Consider the following 16,013-nt stretch of genomic DNA (forward strand, 5'->3'; position numbering starts at 1 on the left):
ACCACCACCAATCACTCACACACATTCACACACATTCAGACACATTCACACACAGGCAAAGGTGGGTGAAGTGTCTTGCCCAAGGACACAACGACAGTATGCACTCCAAGCGGGATTCGAACCGGCTACCTTCCGGTTGCCAGCCGAACACTTAGCCCATTGTGCCATCTGTCGTCCCACTGATAGATATATCTGATAGGTTTTGATAGAAAGTCATTGACTTTCAGCCATGATCACAGTGAATGGCGGTGCTGGCTCGAAGGGCCGAATGGCCTACTCCTGCACCTTTTGTCCATTGTCTATTTATTTCAGAAATACAGCATGGAAACAGGCCCTTCGGCCCACCGAGTCCACACCGGCCTATGTTATCCCACTTTCTCATCCTCTCCATTCACACGAGGGGCAATTTACAGAGGACCAATTAACCTACAAGCTCACACATCTTTGGAGTGTGGGAGGAAACCGGAGCACCCAGAGGAAACCCACATGGTCACAGGGGAGAATGTGCAAACTCCACACAGACAGCACCCGAGGTCAGGATCAAACCCAGGTCTCGGGTGCTATGAGGCAGCAACTCTACCCGCTGTGTCACTATGACGCCCAACAACTTTAATTCTTGTCAGACACTGCTTGGCCTGTTGACTTCTCTTTTAGTATACTGCATTATTGTATATTACCCAACTTTAATTTCCCTTGAATGCCATCATAAGTTCATGTTCATAAGTGATGAAGTAGAATTAGGTCATTTGGCCCCATTAAAGCCCCTGGTCCACTTTCCCGAGTTACTCACAAATTCTCCTGAGTTTGACCCCTTGATTCAAACTCGGAGATACCAGCCGTAGGTACTCGGGGCTATTTTTGGCACTCGTGGACATTTTTCAACATGCTGAAAAAATGTCCCGACTTACCTGATGCCCCGAGTACCTATGGCTGGCATTACGAGCCGCTACGAAATATCTATGGACTCCTACGGCCACCTACGGACTCGCTACGGACATTTTCTGAGTTTGAATCAAGGGGAAAACTCGGGAGAATTCGTGAGTAACTCGGGAAAGTGGGACAGGGCCTTAAGTCTACTCCGCCATTCAAGCATGGCTGATCTATCTCTCCTTCCCTACCCCATTCTCCTGCCTTCTCCCCATAACCCCTAACACCCGTACTAATCTATATTACTAAATCTCTGATCTTGACCGCTTTTAGCCGATTGTGCTGCGATTTCCGAGAGAACGCCGCCACCTACGGCCATCATTTTTGGCCACCTCGCTCTGAGCCCCCGTCGATTAAAAATGAGAGAGATATTAATGTTTTTACAAAATTCCCCATTCTCTCTGCTGCCCCCGCTGGCGGCAGGGGGAGGGACTATAAAACCAGGAAGTGTCGTGCCTCACTCAGTCTCTGCCAGACCCAGGAAGCGAGAGGGTCTGGCAGAGACAGCTGCGAATAACACTGAACGCATGTCTACTCCACGGTGAGTCCCCTTGATGCGGCTGTAAAGCGGCTGCAGCCTTTTTTTAACAAGTTTGTGTTCACAAAATGAATTATGGTTGTCGGTGTCTGCAGCCCAATTGTTTGCCTCGCCTTATTTAACAAGTTTGTGTTCACAAAATGAATTCTGGTTGTCAGGTGGTTGCAGCCCAATTGTTTGCCTTGGCTTGGCTTTTAAAATCGTTGCAACAGTTGGATGCCTGCCCAAGCATCCATACGGCCCACAATGTCTATACTAGCCCTCTGGAAACCAGTACCTTCAGCCCGCAACACCCATACTAGCGCAACAGACAGCCCCCCTCCCCCCCCCCACTGGCGAGCAGTATTGGAATTGGTGGAGAGGTGGAATATTGCGTTGGTGACCAGCCCTCCCGTGTGATGCTGGGACCCAACGGGTCCCACTTAGTCTAGTCAAGAACCTATATCTCTGCCCTAAAAATATCCATTGACTTGGCCTCCGCAGCCTTCTATGGCAAAGAATTCCACAGATTCACCACCCTTTGACTAAAGAAATTCCTCCTCATCGCCTTCCTGAAGGAACGTCCTTCAATTCTGAGGCTTTGACCTCTGGTCCTAGACTCTCCCACTAGTGGAAACATCCTCTCCACATCCACTCTATCCGGGCCTGTAGTGTTGAGACTGTAGTGTTGTGAACTCACTCTAATTGCTACGTTTTAGTACAAATGAGTAACTTGCAGCTATCTCACAGGGCGGTTAAAGGTTAACCATGCTGCTGTGGGTCTGGATTCATACATGGTCCAGACTGCAAAAGATTTACAGGTTTCTTACCCAAAAAAAGATTTTTACAATTCAGCAGCATCATAGCCACTTTTTTTAAGGCATGTATGTTCTCAAACCTCCATTCTGTAGTATGAACATTCACTTTCTACACTGTTTGTTTTAACTTAGTCCAGTCACATAACTATCACTCAAATGAGTCTGAAGAAGTGTCTCGACCCAAAACGTTGCCTATTTCCTTTGCTCCATAGATGCTGCTTCACCCGTTGAGTTTCTCCAGCATTTTATATCTACTATCACTCAATTCTTGGGTTTGGACATTCACAAAATTAAAGAACTGAAAAATGACATCTCCTAACTAACCTGTTTTCTCTTCAGCTGCCTTCTAAAACTCTTCAGCTGCCTCCTAAAACAGGGTACTGATTTTGGATGATCTGCCATGATCACATTGAATGGTGGTGCTGGCTCGTAGGGCCGAAAGGCCTACTCCTGCACCTATTGTCTATGTTTCTATTTTCTCCTTTGAAACACTTTAGATTGTCTCTAAACTTTGCTGGCCATGAACCCTCCTTTTATCTACAGTAATTAGAATGCAAGAACACTTGTTCATCAGCTAATAGAACGAGGGCAGCACAGTAATGCAGCGGTAGAGTTGCTGCCTCACTTTGCCAGAGCCTGGGGTTCGATCCTGACTACGGTGCTGTCTTTACGGAGTTTGTACGTTCTCCCTGAGACCGCGTGGGTTTTCTCCGGGTCATAGAGTCTTGATAATAATAATAATAATACATTTTATTTATGGGCGCCTTTCAAGAGTCTCAAGGACACCTTACAAAAATTTAGCAGGTAGAGGAAAAACATGTAAGCGGAATGAAATAAATAGTAGCGACATGACTAGTACACAAATTAAAGACAGAATTCAATTCAAAACACAATATGAGGCAATTCAAGCACAGATGAAAAGGGAGGGGGACGTGGGGCTAAGGATAGGCAGAGGTGAAGAGATGGGCCTTGATGCGGGACTGGAAGATGGTGAGGGACACGGAATTGCGGATCAGTTGGGGGAGGGAGTTCCAGAGCCTGGGAGCTGCCCTGGAGAAGGCTCTGTCCCCAAAACTGCGGAGGTTGGAGGTTGATAGAGATAGAGAATGATACAGTGTTGAAAAAGGCCCTTCAGCCCAACTTGCCCACACGGGCCTACATGTCCCAGCTACACTTGTCCCACCTGCCTGGTTAAGTTAGGTGCTCCGGTATCCTCCCATATTCCAAAGACGTGCAGGTTTGTAGGTTAATTGGCTTCTATAAATTGTCCATGGCGTGTAAGTTGGAACGAATGTACGGGTGATCGCTGGTCGGTGTGGACTCGGTGGGCCGAATGGCCTGCTCCCATGCTGCATCTCAAAACAAACTTTTAAAAAACAAATTATTTATTGAGATGTACACACAGAGAGTTGTGAGTCTGTGGAATTCTCTGCCACAGGTGGAGGCCGGTTCTCTGGATATTTTCAAGAGAGAGCTAGATAGGGCTCTTAAAGATAGCGGAGTCAGGGGATATGGGGAGAAGGCAGGAACGGGGGGTACTGATTGTGGATGATCAGCCATGATCACATTGAATGGCGGTGCTGGCTCGAAGGGCCGAATGGCCTACTTCTGCGCCTATTGTCTATTGTAATCGGGGGTTTAATATATAAAACATATTTACGAATGTAGTGTATCATGCATTTGAAGTTTTTTTAACATTGCCATTCTTTTCATCACCCTGTTCTCAATGCTGAAACAAGATTTTTTGTTTAAAACGGAATTGTTCATCCCATCACAGAAAATATTAAGCTAAGCAAAAGTTTCCATTAGTGAGTCGGCTATGAACCAGGGAAATAAGTTAAGATAATTACCAGTGGTGGTAATATAGAACAAACCACTGGAGGAGATAGTTGAAGCAGGTACAATATGAACAGATACATGGATAGGAAAGTTATGGAGGGATATGGGCCAAGTATAGGTAAAAGTTAGTTTAGTTTATTGTCACATGTACCAAGGTACAGTGAAAAGCTTTTGTTGCATGCTATCCAGTCAGCGGAAAGACAATTCATGATTACAATCGAGCCATTCACAGAGGAAAGATACATGAGAAGGGAATAACGTTTAGTGCAAGGTAAAGCCAGCAAAGTCCAAACAAGGATAGACCAAGTGTCACCAATCAGGTAGATAGTAGTTCAGGACTGTTCTCTGGTTGTGGTAGGATGGTTCAGTTGCCTGATAACAGCTGGGAAGAAACTGGCCCTGAATCTGTCACTCTATGACTGTACCAAAGTAACCCACTGCCACCTTGTGGGTGGATGAAGTATTTCAAGTCATAGAGTCAGAGTCATAGAGTGATACAATGTTCAAGAAGGAACTGCAGATGCTGGAAAATCGAAGGTACACAAAAATGGTGGAGAAACTCAGCGGGTGCAGCAGCATCTATGGAGCGAAGGAAATAGGCAACGTTTCAGGCCGAAACCCTTCTTCAGACTGATAGGGGGTGGGGGGGGGAGAAGGAATGAAAAAGGGGAGGAGGAGGAGCCCGAGGGCGGGGGGATGGGAGGAGACAGCTCGAGGGTTAAGGAAGGGGAGGAGACAGCAAGGGCGAGCAAAATTGGGAGAATTCAATGTTCATGCCCGCCGGCCGCAGTGATACAGTTTGGAAACAGGCCCTTCGGCCCAACTTGCCCAAACCGGCCAACATGTCCCCGCTACATTAGTCCCACCTGCCTGCGTTTGGTCCATATCCCTCCAAATCTGTCCTATCCATGTACCTGTCTAACTGTTTCTTAAATGATGCGCTAGTCCCTGCCTCAACTACTTCCTCACACCTACCACCCTTTGTGTGGAAAAAGTTGTTCCTCAGATTCCTATTAAATCTTTTTTCACCATGAACCTATGTTCTCTGTCCTCGATTCCCCTACTCTGGGCAAGAGATTCTGTGCATCTACCCAATCTATTCCTCTCATGATTTTGTATACCTCTATAAGATCACCCCTCACCCCCCTGCACTCCAAGGAATAGAGACCCAGCCTACTCAACCTCTCCCTATAGCTCAGACCCTCTAGTCCTGGCAACGTCCTCATAAATCTTCTCCGTACCTGCTCCAACGACATCTTTCCTATCACATGGTGCCCAGAACTGAACACAATACTCTAAATGCGATCTCAGCAACATCTTATACAACTGCAACATGCCTCCCAACTTCTATACTCAATGAAGGCAAAAGTGCCAAAAGCCTTTATGACCACCTTATCCACCTGTGACTCCACCATCAAGGAACCATGCACCTGTACTCCTAGATCTCCTCTGCTCTACAACACTACCCAGAGCCCTACCATTCACTGTGTAGGTCCTGCCTATGTTAGACTTTCCAAAAAGCAACGCCTCACATATCATGTTATTGATATGTGGATTTCTGATTGGGAAATAAAGTTTATGATCTATGAACTCACTGATACAAAGATCAAGCCATACAGCAACTTAGGAGACAAGAAACTGCAGATGCTTGAATCTTGAGTAAAACACAGAGTGCTGGAGTAACTCAGCGGGTCAGGCAGCATCTGTGGAGAACATGGATAGGTGACGTTTCACAGAGTGCTGGAGTAACTCAGCAGGTCAGGCAGCATCTGTGGAGAACATGGATAGGTGACGTTTCACGGAGTACTGGAGTAACTCAGTGGGTCAGGCAGCATCTGTGGAGAACATGGATAGGTGACGTTTCACAGAGTGCTGGAGTAACTCAGCGGGTCAGGCAGCATCTGTGGAGAACATGGATAGGTGACGTTTCACAGAGTGCTGGAGTAACTCAGCAGGTCAGGCAGCATCTGTGGAGAACATGGATAGGTGACGTTTCGAGTCAGAGTTCTTTCTTCAGTCTGTTGTGGTCGGGCGGTGGAAAGAAGGAAAAGAGAGGTGGGGGCAGGATGCAGCCTGGCAAGTGGCAGGTGAGGGAGGGGGGTTGATTGGCAAAGGCTCGAGATGAAAAGGGTGTCAGATAAGGAGAGAAGAGGCGTGAAATGTAAAGTGGGGTAGAGGTGGAAGGGCACAGAAGAGGGGGAGAGGGATGGTGGGTAAAATATGTGCACACCAGAGTGGGGTGGAAGCTCCAGGAGAGATGGGGAGGGGTATTTAAAATTGGAGAATTTTAATACTGCTGAGCTATAAGGTACCCAAGCAAAATTTGAGATATGGATGACATTGGTGAATTGTAGGGTCCTCGAGGGAGCATGTTTTTAAGCACTGACTTGCCCATGTTCTGCTTAATTTAGTTTAATTTATTGTCACATGTACCGAAGTGTTGTGAAAAGCTCTTAGCTGCATCAAAAAGGCAGCCAGCATCATCATCAGAGACCCACACCGCCCTGGCCACGCTCCCATTTTTACTGCTCATTTTTATCGTCACGTTTCAGAGTGCTGCAACTCTCCCCTCTCACCTCTACCCTCTCCCCCCTCTCCCTCCACCCCCTGTCCCCTCTTCCCCTCCTCTCCACCTCCTCCCCCTCCCCCTGTCCCCTCCTCCCCTCCTCTCCACCTCCACCCCTCCTCTCCCACCCCACCCCCCCTCTTCCTCCTCTCCCCCTCCCCTCCTCTTCCCTCTCCCTCCTTCTTCCCCCTCTCTCCTCCCCCCACCCCCCTCTCCCCTTTCTCACCCCTATCCCCATGTCCCCTCCTCCCCCCCTCTCCCCTCTCCCCTGTCCTCTCCTCCCCCCATCTCCCTCCTCTCCCACCCCCTCCCCTCTTCCCTCCCCCCTCTCCCCTCTTCACTCTCACTCTCCTGCTCCCCCCTCCCCTCCTCTCCCCCATCCCCCCTCTCCCTCCTCTCTCACCCCTACCCTCCTCTTCCCTCTACCTCCTGCGATATAGCTTCCTATCCACAGCAATGTGTTTGACCGCCAGGGAGAGGACACTTCAGCTGAGTTGACCCACTTCCCAGCCGACAGCTCATGAATGATAGAGCAACTGTGAGCTCAGCACCATGTGCCATCTATAAATGTGCTGGTCATGTTCTATTGCGCGCAACAGAAGGAGCTTTTCACTATACCTTGGTACACGTGACAGTAAACTAAACTACTGACCTCCCCACCATCGAAGGGATCTACAGGAGTTGCTGCCTCAAAAAGGCAGCCAGCATCATCAGAGACCCACACCACCCTGGCCACACTCTCATTTCACCCCTGCCATCAGGAAGAAGGTACAGGAGCCTGAACACTGTACCGTCCAGGTTCAGAAACAGTTTCTTCCCAACAACCATCAGGCTTTTGAACACTAACCATTGAACTGCTGACTGTCTTTGGATGCACTATGGACTTGAGGCTATTTCTTTTGCACTAGTATTCTGGTTATTAATTTATTGAGTTTTTGTTTATTATTAAATACCATCTCTATGTATTGTGTCGTGGGCAGTGGGCAGGTGCTATAGACCTGCACGGGAAGGTAGACGCTCCCGCCCCCACCAGTCTCGGGCAGACGGGGCTCGTCAGCCTGGGAAGGCGGTCCATCTAGGAGAGGGAAAACTCTGAATTAAAACCTCCACTGCCTTGTGGCCATATCCAGTCATGGAAAAGGCTCCAGGAGTAAACCTCAAGAAAACCCGGAGTCGGAGCCCCAAAGGCAGTTTGTCGTTGTCTACAACCTCGCTCTGGCAGCTCCTGCGACGGCGCTGGTGCCAAACTGTAACGGCCCTGCTGTTCCTTTGGATCGATCAGCGACGTGGAGAGGGGGGACGTGCTGCATGGGCAACAGCCTGTCCTCCATATGACATCTCCCAGGCTTGCATCCGACCACACATCACATGCGCAAACTAGGATGCATCACCCATGGTCAGTCTGGGGGCCTCCTACTGTATTGTGTTACAAACCTGTTAAGCAGCTACAACTAAGTATTTCATTGTCCATTATCCGTACATATGACAATTTAAACTCTCATGCTCCCTATGGGAAAGAAACACTTTGAATTGAGAATGTAACAATTTGGTTCTTTATGGTGTCATGCAACATAGAACAGCAATGGATTTGTGAAGGAGAGATCTTGCCTGATGAACCTGTTGGAATTCTTCGAGGAAGTAACTAGCAGGATAGACAAAGGAGAGTCAGTGGATGTTGTTTACCTGGAGTTTCAGAAGACCTTGGATAAGGTGCCACACGTGAGGCTGCTCAAGAAGATGAGAGCCCAGGGCATCAGAGCGAATTGCAGAGCATTATGGACGCAGCCTAGACCATCGCACAAACCAACCTCCCTACCATTGACTCCATCTACACTTCGCGCTGCCTCGGCAAGGCCAGCAGCATCATCAAGGACCAGTCTAACCTCGGTCACTCCCTCTTCTCCCCTCTCCCAACAGGCAAGAGGTACAGAAGTATGATAACGCACACCTCCAGATTCAGGGACAGTTTCTTCCCAGCTGTTATCAGGCAACTGAATCATCCTACCAACAACTAGAGAGTGGTCCTGAGCTACTGTCTACCTCACTGGAGACTCTAAAATATTTTTAAATCAGACTTTACTGGACTTTATCTTGCACTAAACATTACTCTCTTCATCCTGTATCTGTACACTGTGGACGGCTTGATTATGAACACGCATAGTATTTTCGCTGACTGTGTAGCACGCAATAAAAAAAAGCTTTTCACTCAATAGACAATAGGTGCAGGAGTAGGCCATTTGGCCCTTCGAGCCAGCACCGCCATTCAATGTGATCATGGCTGATCATCCCCAATCAGTACCCCGTTCCTGCCTTCTCCCCATATCCCCTGACTCCGCTATCTTTAAGAGCCCTATCTAGCTCTCTCTTGAAAGCATCCAGAGAACCGGCCTCCACCGCCCTCTGAGGCAGAGAATTCCACAGACTCACCACTCTCTGTGTGAAAAAGTGTTTCCTCGTCTCCGTTCTAAATGGCTTACCCCTTATTCTTAAACTGTGTGGCCCCTGGTTCTGGGCTCCCCCAATATCGGGAACATGTTTCCTGCCTCTAGTGTGTCCAAGCCCTTAACAATCTTATATGTATCAATGAGATATCCCCTCATCCTTCTAAACTCCAGAGTGTACAAGCCCAGCTGTTCCATTCTCTCAGCATATGACAGTCCCGCCATCCCGGGAATTAACCTTGTAAACCTACGCTGCACTCCCTCAATACCTCGGTACACTTGACAATAAACTAAACTAATGAAAGTTTAGCGAGCAGAGCTGAACTGCACAGGTGAGGAGGGAGTGTCTGACATCCAATGAGCCTTTAAGAAAAATTGTACCTGGGTGCACTTGACAATAAACTAAACTAAATTTCATCACAGATCAATTGTCGGTAGATTGGAATAGTTTATTTACATATGTAGGAAAGAACTGCAGATGCTGGTTTAAATCGAAGGTAGACACAGAATGTTGCAGTAACTCAGTGGGACAGGCAGCATCTCTGGAGAGAAGGAATGGGTGACGTTTCGGGTCGAGTCCAGAGAGTCTGAAGAAGGGTCTCGACCCAAAACATCACCCATTCCTTCTCTCCAGAGATGCTGCCTATCTGCTGAGTTACTCCAGCATTTTGTGTCTGTTTATATATATATATATATATATATAGATAGCACACTACAATAAATCATTTCATGTGGTACACGTGACAATAAACTAAACTAAATGTCATCACTGATCAATTGTTTGTAGATTGTAATATATATTATATATATATATATATATATATATATATGCGTTATAGACAATAGACAATAGGTGCAGGAGTAGGTCATTCGGCCCTTCGAGCCAGCACCGCCATCCACTGTGATTAGATTAATTAGATTAGATATAATTTATTGCCACACAGCCAGGCTGGTGGAAATTTGGGTTGTCTGCAGCGATACAATAATAAAGAACACACAACCACAATAAAACTGTAACACAAACATCCACCACAGCATTCATCACTGTGGTGGAAGGCACAACATTTGGCCAGTCCTCCTCCATTTCCCCCCCGTGGTCAGGTCCAGAGTCCAGAGTCAGTCCAAGATCGGCTCTTCCTCACCGGAGACCGCGGCTTTAAGTTGTTGTAGGCCGCAGGCCGGCAGTCAAGATTTAAAGTCCCCGCCGCAGCCAGAAGCACCGTAGACTGCAGGGCCGGCGGTCGAAGCTCCCCTCCAGGGGTGATGGTAAGTCCATGCCGGCCCCGCGGTAGAAGTTGGCCGCGGGCCGGCAGTGATGGCTTCTTCTTCCCCCGGGTCCCCCACGTGAGATCCCGGGCTGTAGACGCCGCACCAGCTGGAGCTCTGCAGACCGCGGCTTCAGGCTGCGACTTCAGGCTGCCGGCTGCCCCGGGCCAGCGAAACGGAGCGCTCCCCTCCAGCGAGGGCTCACCCACTCCACGCCGAGAGTCCACGCTGCGCCCGCCGCTGAAGCCCCGGGCGTGTCTCCGGGAAAGGCCGCGCCGATCCTTGATGTTAGGCCACGGGGGAGGTGACCTGGAAAAACTCGCCTCTCCGTGGAGGAGGCAACCGAAGCGGTTTCCCCCTCACCCCCCCCCACACCACCCCCCACATAAAACACACAAAGAAACATTAAATACAGACTTTAAAACATACTAAAAAAATAAAAAAAGGTTGAAAAACTGACGAGCTGCATGACATGGCTGCTGCCAGAGCAGCGCCCCCTACATGGTGATCATCCCCAATCAGTACCCCATTCCTGCTTTCTCCCCATATCCCTTAACTCCGCTATCCATAAGAGCTCTTTCCAACTCAAGATAGAAATAATGTTGATAGAAATAATTAAAAATCACTCTTTTCATTATCTTCACTAGGCGTTGTATGCGTAGATATGTAGCAGCATTGTTGACATGCTTTATTTAATCTGTGGACCTTGAGCCTTTATTGAATGTGTGATTCTTTCCCGTCACAGGGTGAAACCAACAGGATTATTGCATCCCACACAATGAATAAGAGTTCTTCCCGATCTCACTGCATCTTTACAATATACGTGGAGGTAAGCTTGGTTGTTGTAGCAAGGAACTGCAGATGCTGGTTTGAACCGAAGAGAGACACAAAATGCTGGAGTAACTCAGAGGGACAGGCAGCATCTCTGGAGAGAAGGAATGTCTGACGTTTCGGGTCGAGACTGAAGAAGGGCCTCATCCCGAAACGTCACACATTCCTATCTAGAGATGACGCTTGTCTCGCTGAGATAAGCTGGGTTGCCATCGCTTTGGATTGCAGCCTTTATTAATTGATGCAATCATATATTCATTCTTGTAACCTCAACGCCACCTGAACTAATCCTAAAAGTTAGTGATATACAATCCAAGACCTGAGCCAACTTCTTCTTCTTCTTCTTGCGTATGGTGTGCACAGCCTAAAGTTGTTACACAACTTGTTCTAATTGATTGTGCACGCCGGGTTGATTGCATTCGTCGAAACAGGGCGGACCACGTGAAGGTTGCAATCTCCCACCCCACCTGAGCCAACCGGTTAAATTCACAAGCTGGGCTGGCGTGTGGTAAAATGCAGTTCGTTTAATGTTTGCAATAAAAATGGACAAATTCGCAAGGTAATAAACGGTTCAAAAAAGATTATTAGCCAATTTCAAAACCATGTACCTGTCTGTTTCTTAAATCCCAACATTTAGGAAACAGTTAGACTGGTACATGGATAGGACAGGTTTGGAAGGCCAAACACAGGCAGGTGGAACTAGTGTAGCTGGGACATGCTGGCCGGTGTCGGTAAGTTGGACCGATGGGCCTGTTTCCACGTTGTATCACTATGATTTCAAGAAATCATAAATACCTCACAATTAAGCCCAACAATCTTCATAACAAGAGGATTTCAGTTTAGGAGTAGAGAGGTTCTTCTGCAGTTGTATAGGGCTCTGGTAAGACCACATCTGGAGTATTGCGTACAGTTTTGGTCTCCTAATTTGAGGAAGGACATCCTTGTGATTGAGGCAGTGCAGCGTAGGTTCACGAGATTGATCCCTGGGATGGCGGGACTGTCATATGAGGAAAGATTGAAAAGACTAGGCTTGTATTCACTGGAGTTTAGAAGGATGAGGGGGAATTTTATAGAGACATATAAAATTATAAAAGGACTGGATAAGCTAGATGCAGGAAAAATGTTCCCAATGTTGGGCGAGTCCACAACCAGGGGCCACCGTCTTAGAATAAAGGGGAGGCCATTTAAGACTGAAGTGAGAAAAAAAATTTTCACCCAGAAAGTTGTGAATTTGTGGAATTCCCTGCCACAGAGGGCAGTGGAGGCCAAATCACTGGATGGATTTAAGAGAGAGTTAGATAGTGGAATCAAGGGATATGGGGATAAGGCAGGCACGGGTTATTGATTGGGGACGATCAGCCATGATCGCAATGAATGGCGGTGCTGGCTCGAAGGGCTGAATGGCCTCCTCCTGCACTATTTTCTATGTTTCTATGTTTCTAACTACTTCATTAATGAACTGTCTTCCATCGTAAAATCACAGACTGTCCAAATCAACTTGCAACTCCTCAGGCTATGCGTAGGTCCTTACCAGCAGCACATTAAACTATGTATTCAGGAAATCTAGGCACACATAGCGAGGCACATGGATGTGCAAGGTGTGGAGGGACATGGATCATGTACAGGCAGATGAGTTCAGTTTAACTTCGTAATAATAATAATCATACTTTATTAGCCAAGTATGTTTTGCAACACACGAGGAATTTAATTTGCCATACAGTCGTACCAATAAAAAGCAACAGAACACACCAAATACATTTTAACACAAACATCCACCACAGTGACTCCTCCACATTCCTCACTGTGATGGAAGGTGAAAAAAAGTTCAGTCTCTTCCCTTCTTTGTTCTCCCGCGGTCCGGGGCCTCGAGCCTTCCGTTGACGGGACGATCTTGGCTCCCGTAGCCGACAGACGGGCCCTCCGTGTCGGGGTGATCAAGATCCTGCATCGTGGGGGGGGCGGGGGCGGGATTCTCAGCTCCCCCGCACCAGGCGATCGGACCCCAGGTCGGGGCTGGTCGAACCTTCTGCGTCATTGGAGCTTCCCGACATCGGTCTCTACCCGAGACTGCGAGCCCCTCGATGGTGAAATCTGTTGGAGCAAGGCAAGGGATCGCAGGCTCCGATGGTAAGTCCACGGCCCCGCGGTGGGGCTCAAAGTCAGTCCCGAGCGAGGCCTCCAGCTCCATGATGTTAGGCCGCAGAGCGACCGGAGATACGACCCGGAAAACAATCGTATCTCCGGCAAGGTAAGAGATGGAGCTTGGCATCATGTTCAGCACAAACAGCGTTGGCCAAAGAGCGCGTTCCTTGGCTGTACGGCTCCATGTTTCCAGCTGGAAGAACTGCTGCCTGACAGCACGGGATCGATCCTGACCCCGGGTGCTGCCTGGTTCTTCTCACGTTCTCTCTGTGACCACGTGGGTTTCCTACGGCTGCTCCGCTTTCCACCCGCATCCCAAAGACGTGCGGGTTTGTAGCTTAGTTGGCCTCTATACAATACAATAATACAATACAAATTTATTGTCATTTGAGCCCCAGTGAGACTCAAACGAAATTTTGTTTCCACAGCCATACAAACAAAAACAATGTCCTACAGACATACACACAATTAAGTTCACACAAACATCCATCACAGTGGGTTCACTGTGATGGAAGGCAAAAGTCTTTTCTCTCCCCTGCTCTCCATGTCTCTCCCGATGTCCAAGCCCCAGGCGGGCGTTGCTAAGTCCCACGGCCATTTTAGGCCGTGCCGGGCGATTTACGGCCCCGCTCCCGGTCTAGAAGTCTCGAAGTTGGAGCCCCCGGCGGGCGCTGTAATGTCCCACGGCCACGAAGCCGTGCCGGGCGATGTATGACCCCGCTCCGGGTCGTTCCAAACCCCGCGACACGGGCTGGAGAAGTCGCGTTGCGGGAGCTCCGGGAAGCGGTCTCTCTCTCCCCCCGGACCCGCGAGCTCCCGATGTCCCAGTCCACCGGACCTGCGGCTGCGGCGCTGGAGCCTCCGAGCCCCAGGAGTCGAGTCGCAGCAGCGAGTCACCACCGCTCCCCACGTTCCGAGGCCGGCCAGCCCCACGATGGTGAGTAGTCCGCAGCTCCACAGTCTCCCGAGCCCCCGGGTCGTTCAGGTTGGAGGCCGCTCCACGGTGCTAGGCCCCAACGACAACGGAGACCCGACAGGGAAAAGGTCGGGTCTCCCAAACAGGGAAGAGATTTTAAACGGTTTCCCCCTCCCCCCCCCGCCCCCCACATATAAATTGCCCCTAGTGCGTAGGGAGTGGATGAGAAAGTGGGTTAACATAGAACTAATGTGGACGGTGATCGATGGTCGGAGTGGGCTCGGTGGGCCGAAGGGCCTGTTTCCATGCTGTATCTTTACAAATCAATCAAATATATTGTGTAGGAAGGAACTGTAGATGCTGGTGATAGTTGGAAACAAAATGGGTCAGGCAGCATCTCTGGAGAAAAGGAATAGGTGACGTTTCGGGTCGAGACCCTTCTTCAGACTGATGTGGGGGTGAGGGGTGAGGGGGGGCAGGAAGAAGAAAGGACGAGGCGGAGACAGTGGGCTGTGGGAGAGCCGGGAAGGGGAGGGGAAGGAGGGAGAAAGCAAGGACTACCTGAAATTGGAGAAGTCAATGTTCAATGTCCTATTCCTTTTCCCCAGAGATACTGCCTGACCCGCTGAGTTACTCCAGCATTTTGTGTCTTATCAAATACACTGTTAAAATATACTTTAATTTTTCTCCTTGTTGACAGACCCGATGGAGGCAGACTGCAGAAGTCAAGTATTTGACCTCAAAGCTCAACTTGGTTGATCTAGCAGGCTCTGAGCGGCTGGGAAAGACAGGAGTGAGTGACTATCAAACGCATCATTCTGGCTTTGGCTCATCTCGTAGTTTGCTGGGGTGGATATTTGTGATCCACCAACCAATCAACCCACAAGGACAATAGACAATAGACAATAAACAATAGGTGCAGGAGTAGGCCATTTGGCCCTTCGAGCACCAACATTCAATGTGATCATGGCTCATCGTCCCCAATCAGTACCCCGTTTCTGCTTTCTCCCCATATCCCCTGGCTCCGCTATTTTTAAGAGCCTATATAGCTCTCTATTGAAAGCATCCAGAGAACCTGCCTCCACCACCCTCTGAGGCAGAGAATTCCACATTCTCTGTGTGAAAAAGTGTTTCCTCGTCTCCGTTCTAAATGGCTTACCCCTTATTCTTAAACTGTGACCCCTGGCTCTGGACTCCCCCAACATCGGGAATATGTTTCCTGCCTTTAGCGTGTCCAAGCCCTTAACAATCTTATATGTTTCAATGAGAACCCCTCTCATCCTTCTAAACTCCAGAGTGTACAAGCCCAGCTGCTCCATTCTCTCAGCATATGACAGTCCCGCCATCCCGGGAATTAACCTGGTGAACCTCCCTCAATGGCAAGAATGACCTTCCTCAAATTAGGGGACCAAAACTGCACACAATACTCCAGCTGTGGTCTCACTAGGGCTCTGTAAACCTGCAGAAGGACCTCTTTGCTCCTATATTCGATTCCTTGTGTTATAAAGGCCAACATGCCATTCGCAGGAGACACAAGGAATTGCAGATATTGGAATCTTGAGCAAAACACAAAGTGGTGGAGGAACTCTGCCAGGTCAGGCAGCTTCTGGGGAGGGAATGGACATTATGACTTCTCTAACTTCAAGTAACCCTTGCTGATGCTCCCTCTCCATCCCTCCCCCAATAGACAAGAGGTGCAGGAGTAGGCCATTCGGCGCTTCAAGCCAGCACTGCCATTCATTGTGATCAT

The 16,013-nt window shown here is 48.8% G+C and overlaps 1 protein-coding gene across 2 annotated transcripts in view; it reads left to right on the top strand.

Moving 5' to 3' along the window:
* kif9 (kinesin family member 9) overlaps positions 1-16,013 on the top strand; it is a 129,065-nt gene that overhangs the window by 37,294 nt on the left and 75,758 nt on the right. For both annotated transcript variants that reach the window (XM_033020296.1, XM_033020297.1), the window contains exons 6-7: positions 11,120-11,203; positions 14,964-15,056. In XM_033020296.1, coding sequence (XP_032876187.1) covers positions 11,120-11,203; positions 14,964-15,056 — 177 coding nt within the window. The remainder of the gene's footprint in view (positions 1-11,119; positions 11,204-14,963; positions 15,057-16,013) is intronic.

Source organism: Amblyraja radiata, chromosome 4 (assembly GCF_010909765.2).
Source record: "Amblyraja radiata isolate CabotCenter1 chromosome 4, sAmbRad1.1.pri, whole genome shotgun sequence".
In the NCBI taxonomy this organism is placed as follows: Eukaryota; Metazoa; Chordata; class Chondrichthyes; order Rajiformes; family Rajidae; genus Amblyraja; species Amblyraja radiata.